The 13582-nt window shown below is 41.1% G+C and overlaps 1 protein-coding gene across 1 annotated transcript; it reads right to left on the reverse strand.

Moving 5' to 3' along the window:
* Positions 1-1233: 1233 nt before the first annotated feature.
* bhmt (betaine-homocysteine methyltransferase) lies at positions 1234-7555 on the reverse strand. The gene is made up of 8 exons (XM_064307783.1): positions 7443-7555; positions 6960-7092; positions 6680-6792; positions 3758-3949; positions 3423-3570; positions 2857-3039; positions 2529-2757; positions 1234-1533 (listed from the first exon to the last, which is right to left on the reverse strand). The coding sequence occupies exons 1-8, from the start codon at positions 7458-7460 to the stop codon at positions 1353-1355; spliced, it is 1197 nt and encodes a 398-aa protein (XP_064163853.1). The 5' UTR covers positions 7461-7555; the 3' UTR covers positions 1234-1352.
* Positions 7556-13582: the final 6027 nt, after the last annotated feature.

The following is a 13582-nucleotide window of genomic DNA, read 5'->3' on the forward strand; positions in this document are numbered from 1 at the left end:
ACTGCACGTGGGCCACGCAGTGAACGTGCTGACGCAATGATGCGTTGACATGGAAAAGGTGGAAATCAGGTGGAAATCGACGTGAGAATGGTCTTGCTGCTTCTTAACCATGTTCTTAACTCGTCAAATCGGGGAATCGTGCGCCAGTGTATGCTTAGAAGAGATAAAATGAAACCTTTATATGATTCTGAGCAATAGCAGCTACAATTGACACAATGTATCGCAAAGAAGTGATTTTACAAAAACAGATTACTTCCTGAACCACATCTCCAGATCATTGCAATACGAATAACGTTGCCCTACTAATGTAGTATGTTTTTGGCTGAGTTAACGCATACTAAAATGTCTTCAAATACGTTTCGTTTCCTAAGTTAATGCAAATACTCTTTTAGAGAGCCAGAGAATATAACAACGGAATACACACTGTACCTGTGCTGGATACGACTTATTTGTGATTTGCGATACAGTTCCATAGAGAGAACGTTATTAACATTTGTGGGTCGTCCACAAGACAAAGCATACGTAAGTGTGGAGGGTTTTTTTTTTTTGTATTTTGCTTCGTTTTACAATGCAATTTGTTTAGATTTTCCAGAAGTCTCGTGCCTATGTCTGTTGTTGTCCATCTATCTTGCATGCACAATTATGTAAATTACTTTGGATTTGATAAACGAGTACATTACGATAAATATAAACGTGAAATACAATATGAGCGTTAAAAGACTCATTTCAAATGTTTTAGCTATTACCACTAGGTGGCATACAATGAACAGTAAATGCACTGGTCAGAGTTACCGATAAATGTCAAAGTAAATTTCTCCAGCTCTGTAGGAGATATGCATTCTAATCTAATACAAAGTTGTTCTATATTCAACAAGTAATATTGTGAAGCATATTTTTCGGATGACTGAAGTTTTGCCATTACTCTAGGAGAAGTAAAAGACCCATAATCATTGCGATTTGGATTTTCAATGCATGCACAAATTAGTTATTGTTATTACATATTAGTATGTAACTAAAACCCACAGGACCACATTGTGTTCAGATTCTACTTTCAGTTCATATAAAAAAGACTATTTGTGTGTATGATTATATCTACATGATAGTACCTCATATAAGATTAGTCTTCGCCTGAAAACAGCAATAGGTAATTTGCTTTGATTCTAAAACTAATGTACTTCAAGACTAAACTGACATAACCCAATGACCATAACAAAGGACAGACCACGCTGAAAATGTTGACAACAATTCTTTTATCAAATTGGGGATACATAAAAATGGTCCAAAAATGTGTATCTTTGTTAAATGGTTTAAAATGGGAATGAGTGCCAGACTCCTAGCTCCCCACCAGCTGGTTAGTTTTTGGCCTGAGCCTTATGGAAAAGCTGCTTTAGCTCATCCTTGGTGGTGGCCTCCTTGTGCTGTATCAGGTCAGCATGTCCTTTGGTCACTCCCCAGCAATCCGCAGTGGACATCGAGGGACATGTGGGACGCCCAGATGCTGGTTTCAGCTGCTCCCAATAGTCACGACGGGACCTTAGAGACACAAACGATTACACAAGATTAAGAGAAAGCAATTAGACAGCACATCAACATTATGTAAAACAGGTGCAAGTTTCAGTTTTTAAAGAAAGGCGTGATATCTAAGAGGAACAAAACACTCATTTGGTGATTTCTTGCAGACGGATCTAGCTCCACATGGCATAATAACTAGAAGCCATTTTACCCAACTCTAAATTGGGTTGAGGGCTGCCATGGGAAATCAACATGGAAGAGGATTTGTGGCTATCAATAGGGATGCACTGAGATTTGCCGGACAGTTACACCTTAAACCAGTCTGCGGCCTTAAAACTGAAGCCAATATTAAGAAGTCGTTCAGTCAGAATGGTGAAGCCACAGTATCAAATGCTTTTGAAAGGTCAACAAACCAAGGATTCCAGGACCTTTGCAAAGGGGCAGAACAAAAGTGGATTTCCATACTACTGGGATTCAAAATAAGGCAGACGTTAAATGGAAATGGAAATGGAAATGCTCTAAAAGTCAAAATTTCTAGAATGAACATGTTCAGGAGGGGCAGGTACTGTGTGATGACCTGGAACAACTGTCAAATAAATCAAATAAATGGCCAGCAGAAGTAAAGTCCTTACTGAACAGATCAACTATACACTGTTTATCATCTAATTTAATTCTTATGAGATCTAATTCTCATAAGGTAGAACTGGAATGAAAATAGCTGCAAATGGGCCAACTCAGTTCTATTTTTGTGCACAGACACAACAAATAGGGGCTGAAATAAGATAAAAGCCAATGATTGACAATTCATGAGCAACACTAAAATAGGGCTCAATGTCAGAGGGTAATGCCGAATCAATTTCTGTACACCCAATAGAAGAAATGGCAAAGCACTTTATTTGCTGCGCACATCCTTCAGTGGTCAATTGGAAGATGTGGCTATAATGCATGGAACCACAGGGAACCTGCTCTCTTGTGCAAACTTCGATAGTTCTATTCAGAATGCTGCAGCTTCTCACCTGGCTCGAACCCAGGGCTTGGTGTGCATCTCCAGGGCGCTGCCCCACAAGCCATGTTTCTCAGACGCTGCGGGCAGGAAGCCTCTCTCAGGTGCCAGCTCCTCTGACACTGCACGGATGTGGTAGGGCTCAAACCCGCAGCAGCCCCCAATGTAGCGAATGCCCACTTTGTACGCCTCTCTGGCATATTTGTGCATGTCCCATCTGGTCAGGATTCTGGGCTCCAATGCTGCAAGGTCAGTATAAGCATGATTAGCCCGGTCATATATATTTATGCACTGATGATTCCTAAAGTGATTCCTAAAGGAATCTCAACCATTTTCCCTACCAAAGGGGAACTCTGGCAGGTCAATGAAGCCCTGGCAGCTGCAGTCAGGGGTGTGGTAGGCTAAGGGCTGGACCATAAAGTGAGCTTTGAGCCCAGCATGCTCTACTCCCTCCTTCATGAGCTTCACAGTCTTCACACAGGTCATGGGGTCAAAGTGGCAGTTGACTCCAACAATCTGGGCACCTGAGAGGAAAATAACACGCAGTTTATACAAGGAAAACATACTGATAAATTTAATAGCATCTTGTTTAAAAGCCTTCAATCAGATTTAAATGGAACAAATATAGCATGAATCTTACCACATAAATCTGAATAAATTGCTTTGCTCAAGGATACATCATTCTAGTGTACTGTACTGCATGTCCTGATTGAAGGACACTGGTTAGTTCTTATTAGTGCTCTCAATCACATGCTGTGGCCTGTACCAGAACTCTGACATTACATAATTGTGGAATGCGAGTAGACACCCAGCTCCTCATTACAACATAGCTCGCATATTTTCATCAATTACTGGCAAAATCACCAATAAGGAATGTCAATCGAATCTAACTTCTAAAGTAACATACCAGCCTTCACCAGCTTGACTGCGCAGTCTCCAGGACTGACTCCATTCAGATCTCCTTCAGGTCCAATGCACAGGCTGGCAGCGACGGGCTTCCCACTAGTCTTCAGAACCTGGACGGCCCACTCAGCCTCCTCTACATGCTCAAAGTACTGCGGACAGAAAACAGCTCAGATCACAGATACAAGTTTTAACCTTTTTAAAAGGAGGTAGCCACCATTATGTAATTTTCTTTTTCTTTTTATGCCTCAGAAACCAAAATTCAATGATAATGTTATATATGAAACGGTGGCATTTACAGGACTGCTCAATTTTAAGATTATTCCAGAACGTGCATACCTCAGCTATTAAGAAGTCCACATTCTTCTGGACGAAGACATCAATCTGCTTCTTGAAGATGCCCTTCACTTCATCCTCACTCTTACAGCTCAAGTAGGAAGGAGTCTGGGAGACTCCACCTGCAACTAAGGCATCTCCCTCATTGGCCACCTCTCTGGCAAGGTCACAAGCAGCCTCGTTGACTTGCTGTCCCTGGAGTAAATTGAAAATGAGCATCTTCAGCATAATGTCTGAGTGAGAATGTAGCATCCAATTTTACATGGAGAACATTACATACATGCAATATAATAATGTATCTGAACAGCATTGATCCATACCCTTATTCTTTTCATATAAATTCAGTGATGTAATCCTAAAATAACACTTTTTGTATGATATGCTGATTAAAATTATGTCCCTAGAGCAGAGAAAATGTTACATAAAGTACTGTAATGGGATTTCAAATGTGTATGCCAGTTTTCATTCCAACCACAATTGCAAACACACAATTTTAACATGCTGTACATTTTTCTTAATAATGTGCTTCTCATGTTTTGAGGGATTATCTACCCTCTTAAATCTAATTCATCTGAAGCCACACACCCATGCATCCTGCTCAACTACATTTTTGCCACAGGCAGGCTACAGCAATCTTCACAAACAGAATATCTGTGTAATTCAACCAAGTCCCAAATTTGAAGACAGTCCATCCACAACTCTAGGGCTACCAACTGGCCAAATTTTATGTTAAGATTTTTTTCTTGTTTGACCAAGAGTTGTGATTCTTTTTTTTCTCATGACCAATATGATTTTCCAGCATTTTACATTTTCTGAAAAACCTACTTTTGCAAACTAGGCCTAAGCCATTTGACCACCACCAAATTTGGCATGCATAATCATGAGAGTCATTAAAAAATAGTTGTTAGGTCAAACAATATAGCCACTGTAGGCAAACAAATTCTTTACTCTACAACACTCGCATTGATGGCAAAACTTGGTAGCCTTTTTTCCCAGGGGGCTGTGGGTTACCCATTAAGTTGCATGAAATTTCACCAGGAAAAAAAATTACTCTCCAATGAAAGCATATATTTCAACCATACCTTTTTGTGGATCATTGCAATAAAGGTGTGAGGTGGTGGCACCTCTCTCTCTGATTTCTGCGGGTTAATTGACCCTGACGAGGGGCAGGTGTGTGAGTACTATGGTGAGGTGATAGCACCTCACAGGTATTTGTCTGAGCTAATTGTCCCTGATGAGGGTCAGGTGTAGGAGGCCTATATGTAGCCCCTGATTTCTGGGGTTCAGCGCAGACTCATTGTTTGTCAGACTCTTAGTGTGTAGGGGTGTGAGAATCGGCAGAAGTTACCGTGTTGATCCTATCTGCCTGATTTGATCACCGTTTAGTTCCTTCTCGAGTTGGTTATCTCTCTGCGCTGTGGAGGACATTTTGCCCTCGTCTCTTTAGTTTTCTTTTTGTTTTCTACCCGCCAGGCTGCGAATATCCTTTTTCTTTTGTAAGTGACCCCACTCTGTTTTTCTAGTGGGGGTTTTCTTTTTGGGCAGCTACGCTGCGGCGGTGTTTCATTTCTTTTAGTTTTCTGAGCCTGCTGACAGAAGTTTCAGTGAGTGGAGAGAGTGATTACTTCGCTCTTTATTTGGTTTTTCCCCTTCCCTTTCTATCGCTCTGCGATTTGGTGGTTATCCCTCAGGGTTAACTTTTAGATCCCCTCGGTCCGCAATTGCGTCCCACCCTCCTCAACCGTGACAAAAGGATGCCAAATGGGAAATAATATGGCCTTGGTGTCGGCAATTTTGCTTTTCAACAATATTAGACTTTGTCAGAACACATTTAGACATCTCCTCCTAGAGCAATCCCCTAATCTAGGTGCAATTTTGGGTTTTATGTCTTTGGACTATTGTCTTTAAGTGTTGCTAAAAGATCATTGCTCTGTCAAGCAATATGGCCACAATATACTCTCACATTTGGCATTGAAGGTGCCTTAAAGGATGAGTGGTCATTTCTCTGAAACCCAAACTTGGTACACATATTTGCCATGAGGCCTGGTGGCGCCACACCACGTTTCATGAAATGGCCACTTGGGAGCGCTATACCAAAAACAAATTTAAATGCCAATTACTCTGAAACAAAAGCAGCTATTTAAACCAAAATTTGTGGAAAACATTACAGTAACTGGTTAAAATTGGGCAGCCAACAGAACTGGTCATATGGAGGCGCCATAGGACTTGGACCCTTAATTGCTGCTTGCAGCTATACTTGAAATTGGTTTTACCATTACATAATGACTTCCAAACGCTCCAAGTGTGCTAATGGACTAAATCACGATTTTCTTTTGGATGGTAATAATTTAAGTTGGCAATGCACACTTTGCTAATCAATCTGACAATTCATTTTCAAATGAATATTAGTAACATCATTAAGGCAGGAATTGGTGAATGCGGAGGGAGGGTGTAGTCAGCAGAATGAGGACCAGAAAACTTATTGGCTTAAAATCCTTTATAATTATTTTCTAAAGGTCACAGGTTCGATTCACCGGTATGAGACCGCCGTTGTAGGCTACCCTTGAGCAGTATACTTGCATTGCTTCAGTATATATCCAGCTGTATAATTGGATACAAACTAAAATTTAAAATTTCTTTTTACTATTTTTTAAATACCTCTTAAAGGAAACATATCTAAAAATGTCGTTTTAACCTATTTAACATATTGTTCTATAATTTCTGCTCACTCATTTAAATGCAACCTATTGTCATGAGGCATACATTCTCGTCCAAAGCAGAGATATGAAGTTTCCAGTGTCACAGTGGACAGTGGCAATTTCAGCCACTGTAGTTGAACAATGATGTAACTTCAACAAACTATTTAAGAATGCATTCAGATGTGATTGAAACGTATATAAGTGAACAGTCCTACAGATAACTTACCGTGAATTTAAGAACGTTCCCCCTGTTCTCCAGTTTATCATCGCTGGCATAAAACGTGAATGTCTGCATGACATTAGACCCTGCCCTCAAGAATTCCCTATGCAGCTGTCGAACTGAAAAACCAAAGAGAAATATTGCCCCGTCATCTTTCTGTGTTGCACCACATTGTAGTTACTGCTCCGCTGTATTAAGGAATTAAAAAAATAAAAAAACACGAATAATTGAGTTGTTTTTATATACAAAGAAATATATTTGGGAATGGATTATACGTAAATTGTACCAGCTTCGGGGTGCTCCGCTGCGGCTTCGGGAGTCCAGGGTCCTGCCTTCACGTATCCCCTCTTCTCCAGCGCGAAGACAAACCCACCGTCTCCGATAACGATCTCACCTGCATCCAAACGCTCCAGAATTCCCTGCAGTGTGCGTGTGCATTGTGAGCTCACAGTCAGACTGTAATGGGCTTCCACAACTTTCCGTTTGTATTATAGTCCAAAATTTCGCAAGTTAAGTTTATGCATAGGCTATTATTCCGTTCAGACAGTGTCAACCTTTGAATAAACCATAACTTTCCATGACTGGTTCAAAAAATTTGAACGGGTACTTCACCAAAATAGATTAAGAATTGTAAGACATTGAAGTGCATCAAAATACTTTTATTTCGCGATATTATATGCCTAGATTACTTTCAACTTCATGTTACTGTTAGGACGATGCAATTCTATAGTGACATGCATATTCTACAGTGCACGCATTATGAACTTACCTTCTTTGTTGGGGCCATGTTGCTATGTTTGGATATAGCGAGCTGTGCAATACGCCTCACTGCACTTGGAGAGAGATGTACGGTTGTTGACGCACCTACGTTTATAGCTGGCCGAAATATGGGAGTGGTGTGGGGTTGCTGATGTCACCCGTAGTCTGCATTTGACTGGCAATTGTTGTGTATGTAATCTCAGAAGCTGCATAATTTTTTTCCGACCCTAGCTGTGCAATGTAGGCAATCAATACATTATTGGTTTACGCACAATTGTATGTGATCTACGTGTGTTAGCCAAATACTCAAGTAAAGTAACATCGCTGCTGACAGTGTCTACAGGTCACCCTCCTCCTTGACAAGGTTGTGGGAAACTGGCGATGACTGGCGTTGGCTATTATTTTCTAAGTTCACTGCCGTGCGCGAAGATGTTAAAAGTGACGGGACTGGAACGAGGAAGAGAGGTCTGCGCGCGTATTTTATTATGTGAATGGTTTTGTAACGACTGTCCAAATGTGTGAATTTGGAAGCAATGAAAGGTAGAAAAAAAAAAAAACAGAATATCTGTGTGATTCAACCAAGTCCCAGATTTGAAGACAGTCCATCCACAACTCTAGGGCTACCAACTGGCCAAATTTCATGTTAAGATTTTTTTCTTGTTTGACCAAGAGTTGTGATTCTTTTTTTCCTCGTGACCAATATGGTTTTCCAGCATTTTACATTTTCTGAAAAACCTACTTTTGCAAACTAGGCCTAAGCCATTTGACCGCCACTAAATTTGGCATGCATAATCACGGAGTGTAGCACAGTGGGTAAGGAACTGGGCTTGTAACCGAAAGGTCGCAGGTTCGATTCCCGGGTAGGACACTGCCGTTGTACCCTTGAGCAAGGTACTTAACCTGCATTGCTTCAGTATATATCCAGCTGTATAAATGGATACAATGTAAAATGCTATGTAAAACTTGTGTAAGTCGCTCTGGATAAGAGCGTCTGCTAAATGCCTGTAATGTAATGTAATGTAATCATGAGAGTCATTAAAAAAGAGTTGTTAGGTCAAACAATATAGCCACTGTAGGCAAACAAATTCTTTACTCTACAACACTCGTATTGATGGCAAAACTTGGTACCCTTTTTCCCCAGGGGGCTGTGGGTTCCTTTACATTTCTCTGTGTTTCATTCTTTCCCAATATTTCCCAATACCACGGTGTGATGAAATGCTAATCTTTATCATTTCTTAAGCTTTATACCTTCTATCAGAACTACTTGTGAGCATATGTTTAGTCTACTGAAAATGCACATATCTTTAGTTTTATTCGATGATCGCTTTATGGACACTGATATGCAAATTGGGATCTACATTTAAAACATTGACTCGTTCATTTTATTTCATTTTCGTCATGATTGTGCAAGTGCTTAAGATGACACTTTCTTTGGGGGCAAGAAAGCAGCTAAGGTCGTTGCAGCGGAAGTCACTTTTCTGTGGCAAATTTCCATTTCAGATCTACTGAACAAGTCTGGTGCATTGACTTCAGTGCATAACTGACTTGCCAGCGTCAGGAGTCTGATTGGCTCAGCCCTGTTTACCAATAGCCCCCCTCCCCTCTCCCGCCACTCTTCTGCAGGTATTCACCAGCACAGACAGCACTGGGAAGTTGCAAGTAAACCTTCACAATCTTTCTTTGAACAATTTACTTCACACATCAAATATATTGTACAGACTGTATGCACGGACACCCCTCTATCTTCTTCCATTCTTCCATTCTTCTTCCGTTCCATTCATTACATTACATTACAGGCATTTAGCAGACGCTCTTATCCAGAGTGACTTACACAACTTTTACGTAGCATTTGTTTTACATTGTATCCATTTATACAGCTGGATATATACTGAAGCAATTTTGGTTAAGTACCTTGCTCAAGGGTACAACGGCAGTGTCCTAACCGGGAATCGAACCTGCGACCTTTCGGTTACAAGCCCAGTTCCTTACCCACTGTGCTACACTCCGTCCTATTCCAGCTGCTCCGCCTGCCAGCCCCTTGCACGTAAGCAGATACTGTACACTCAGTATGAAGGTTTATAGTTTCTGCCTGTGTGAGACATGCACCCCCACCCCACTGCATTACTAGGGTACACAGTGATCTCTTCCACACTCTGGCCTCCCTACAGATCACTCCCATGCCTTGCAAAGTGGAATCCCTGGGTTACTGGGGAGAGAATCACTGACGGAGCACACACCTGGCACGCAACACTGACATACGCAGACAAAGACAGAACCATTGGGATGTAGCCAAGGCCCACGCCACTCATATATCAACTATAACCCAGCTATATCAAAAATGAGCAATAAAGCATGTGTCAGGTCTTGCACTCGCTGCCATAGATCAGTTCCCACTCCAGACTCCAGTCCCTCTGAAAAAGAAGTAGAATTTGTAGTACAAAAAAAAAAAAAAACTGGCAGCTGCCAGAACTTCACTGTAAAAATATGCTGACAACATTTGAGAGATTACTGTATGGTATTTGGGTTACTGTAGATTTCACAGCTTAGAACTGCTGTTTATTTCCAGTAAATTGCATTACATTTAACAGATGCCACAAAATCGGCAAGTGTTTTTGCTTAAAATTAACCTAAAATACTAATTAAGCTTTACCTGCAAAAGATACAGAGAACTAGAAATAGAATAGACCAGGGACAGTTGTTTATATAATCAGAAGTTGTTTTTTGACATAGATACATTTTCATTGATACTGCCCTAAATTTTTATGTCCTGAAATCCAAACAGGTTTTTTCAGATTCACTATTTGTCAAATTTGAAAAGACTCATGTGAAACTATGTAAACTAACAATGTTGAGCGAGTTCAGCGGTTAAAGTATGGCCACAGCTACAGGGACATTGAAACGTCTTGTTAGAACCATCCCTGAACCAAGTACTTGGTGAATCTATTGAAACATAGATAAATTAAATAATTCATTTGTACAGAAATATCTTGGTTCCACTGCTCTGTTGAATCTCTTGAACCTCCAATATCAATATGTACCCTTCACTGTTTCTTTAAGACCTTGTTTTTTCCCCTAGAAGCTGCTTTACGTCGTCTTTTCTGCCCCAGATTTGAAAAGAGAAGTTTTTCTCATCTGACAGGAATTCAACTCATTTGACTGAGTTAAATAGTGAAAGAATTCTCATTCATATTAGTACCCATCATTAAAAGTGACAAATAAAAAAATAAATGCACGCTAAACTATATATAATGTGGCATTCTATAACTCACACTTGAACCGCTGAACTGATTTAGGCATTCTGGTGTGAGTTCTGACAGGAAATAGGCCTAGTAAGGGAAATGGGCCTGATGGAATTGCACGGGTGGGAATAGGAATGTTTTGATTGCATGTTTTGTGCTGTTGTTACCATATCATCAGGGACGAAGCTGTCCTGTCATACATATGGGTGCAAGGCATAGAGCATCACACGCATAGCAATGCAAAGGAAAAGCGAGTCCATTTTGAAGATACAACACAATACAATACAATACAATACAATACAATTCAATGTCAAGTCTAATTTAAAAAATATATATATTATTTTAACGCAAACAATACGCAAAGTTACTTGTCAACATTGATTAAAAAAATGTTTTCTATGAATTAGTTATTGTCTATGTTTGAGTACTCATGGGGCCCCATGGCTGCTCATATGGATGCACCACCTCCATGGTACCCCACCAATACTGCTTCTGCATATCTCTCCTGTGCGCTTATCTCACTCGTTTTCCACAATCACACTAATGTTTGGGAAACAATGTGTGAGACATCACTGCTTCAAGGCCTGACAGCATGCTAACTCACAGCATGATAGCTGGTTTGTTTTGGATTGAGGCCCAAGGATGTACATATTAGGCATATAAGAATAAATAGAATACTATTATTAAAATACATGAATCTTAGAATAAATAAAACACACACACACACACATGAACACAGATCCATGCACACACACTTACACACCTGTATTTACACATGTATGTCATTAAATTATGAACAGTGTATGCAGCTAACTACTGACCATTTAGATTCATCTTGAGATAATTCTCTTTTGTTGGCAGTCAGTATGCATTTAACAAATTAACAACTATTAATGCATTTTAGGCCTGGAAGTTTCTCTATGATTTGGCATGAGCCTACATGCTACAGCACCTCCCCGAGCCCTGGGAGAGAAAGGAATAGAGCTGGCTGGTTCACTGCTCTTATGAAAACGCACCTTACCCTGTCCATAAAAAGCCCTCAAGCCACCAGCCTCTCCAGAGCCACAAGCTTTAACAAACGTAAATGCCAGGAATCCTTTTGACAGCCTGTCAAAGTTATTAGACCGGCAAGCGCATTTGAAATATAAATAAGACAGGAATCACCACTGTTCAAAATCACGAAAATAATTGTGACCAGGTGGGAACAAAACAAAACAAGTTGGGGCAGTTACATATTCTGAGTGAGGTGTTGACGTTATGTTAGCTTGCATGGCTAATGCCTCGGGGAATTCTATCCCACCCCTTTCTATTTTCCCCCTCAAGACATTCCAGCCATATTTAAATAACGATGAACCACGGGACAGCCAAGGGAAAACACACCAAGGCCTCAGTGGAGCCAAAAGTACTCCTTCCTCTTTCTTGAGGGTATTGACCTCTGCTGCACTCATGGAATCATTCTCTGGCCACCCCCCTCCCCCACTGCTCACACAGGAAGTAGACACTGGACACAACCGCGTATGAGCCATTTAAGGGGAATGTTACCAACCTTAGTGAGCTGGATGAAGGCACACCCTGGCATCACAATGGCAACATATGACCTGCTGTGTATTGTCAGGGGTGCCCTTCCCAACGACTGCAACTCCAGCAAATATTCAGTGAAAAAATAACCGGGAGCAAAGAAGAACTGATTACAATTAAATTATTCAATGAAAGATATGGTTTTAACCTCCGTAAGTTGTGGTATTTTTTTGCAAAGACCCACTATTGTAGCCAGAAATATACCATATTGTAATGAACACAGGCCCGTCTGGGAGAGAGGCGGTTGTGCCAACCACTACACACCACTAACAGGTTCTCACCCATGGAAAGCAACACTGTCTCCAACTGATTTATATTTGTGAAGAAGTAACCGACGTAAGAATGGGTTCCTATGGAATGCAAGCAGATCCGATGTCATTAAAAAATAAATCCACCCTCAGGCCCCCGTCCCCAGCTCGGTTACCATGGTCACATCTCTGTTATGCTAATACCAGCCTCAAATGTGTCAAACTGGTTTTGAAACAGATCAGAGAGTGGCCAGAGGAAGCTATCTCAACACTACAGGACTGTTTCCGCTGCACAGAATGGAGAATGTTGAAGGAAGCCACTACCTATGGTCACATCACCAACCTGGAGGAGTATGCGGCATCTGTGACCATCTACATCAACAGGTGCATAGGTGAGATTACTGTCTCCAAGCCCATTATCACACCAACCAGAAGCTATGGCTCTCTACAGAGGTCCATGAGCTGCTGAAGTCCCACAATAAAATTGGGCAAAAAGCAACCCTCAGGACAGTGAGGGCCATCCTGTTCCATGACATCAGGGAAGCAAAGCACACATACGCACAGAACATCTATGAACACTTCCCTGACATTAAAGACAGATGACTCATTTGGCAAGACATTCAGGCCATCACCAATTACAAGCCTGCACCACAGCCCTGTGATGCTGATGGTGTCCCCCTGAATGACTTATATGCATGGGTCAAAGCACAGAAAAACATGTCCTCAAGGAAGTCCACTACAGGTCCAATGATGATGCCATATCCTCTGGTCTCCACATGGTCCTGTCCCACCTAGAAGACGTTTGTGCAAGAATGTTGTTCATCGACTTTAGATCAGCATTTAACACAATCAACCCCCAAAAGATGATAGGCAAGCTGGCCCTGCTGGTCATGAACACTTCCAATAGCAACTGGATCTTGTACTTTGTAACAAAGAGACTTTAGGCAGTACAAACTGGTGACAACCTAACCGCTCCCAAGGAATGGACACCCCCTCTAACATACACACACACACACATATGCAGACACAGATACACACATTCACACCTCCAATGCCCCCCCTCCCAGTTCATATATATATATGTA

Source organism: Anguilla rostrata, chromosome 14 (assembly GCF_018555375.3).
Source record: "Anguilla rostrata isolate EN2019 chromosome 14, ASM1855537v3, whole genome shotgun sequence".
NCBI lineage: Eukaryota > Metazoa > Chordata > Actinopteri > Anguilliformes > Anguillidae > Anguilla > Anguilla rostrata.

What these genes read in the sequence shown, in the direction of transcription:
- bhmt (XM_064307783.1), bottom strand. An exon ending in TGGACTTCTTAATAGCTGAG is followed by an intron (nt 3,571 to 3,757) that starts GTATGCACGTTC and finishes TTCTGTCCGCAG; the next exon opens with TACTTTGAGCATGTAGAGGA. An exon ending in AGTCAAGCTGGTGAAGGCTG is followed by an intron (nt 3,040 to 3,422) that starts GTATGTTACTTT and finishes TTTTCCTCTCAG; the next exon opens with GTGCCCAGATTGTTGGAGTC.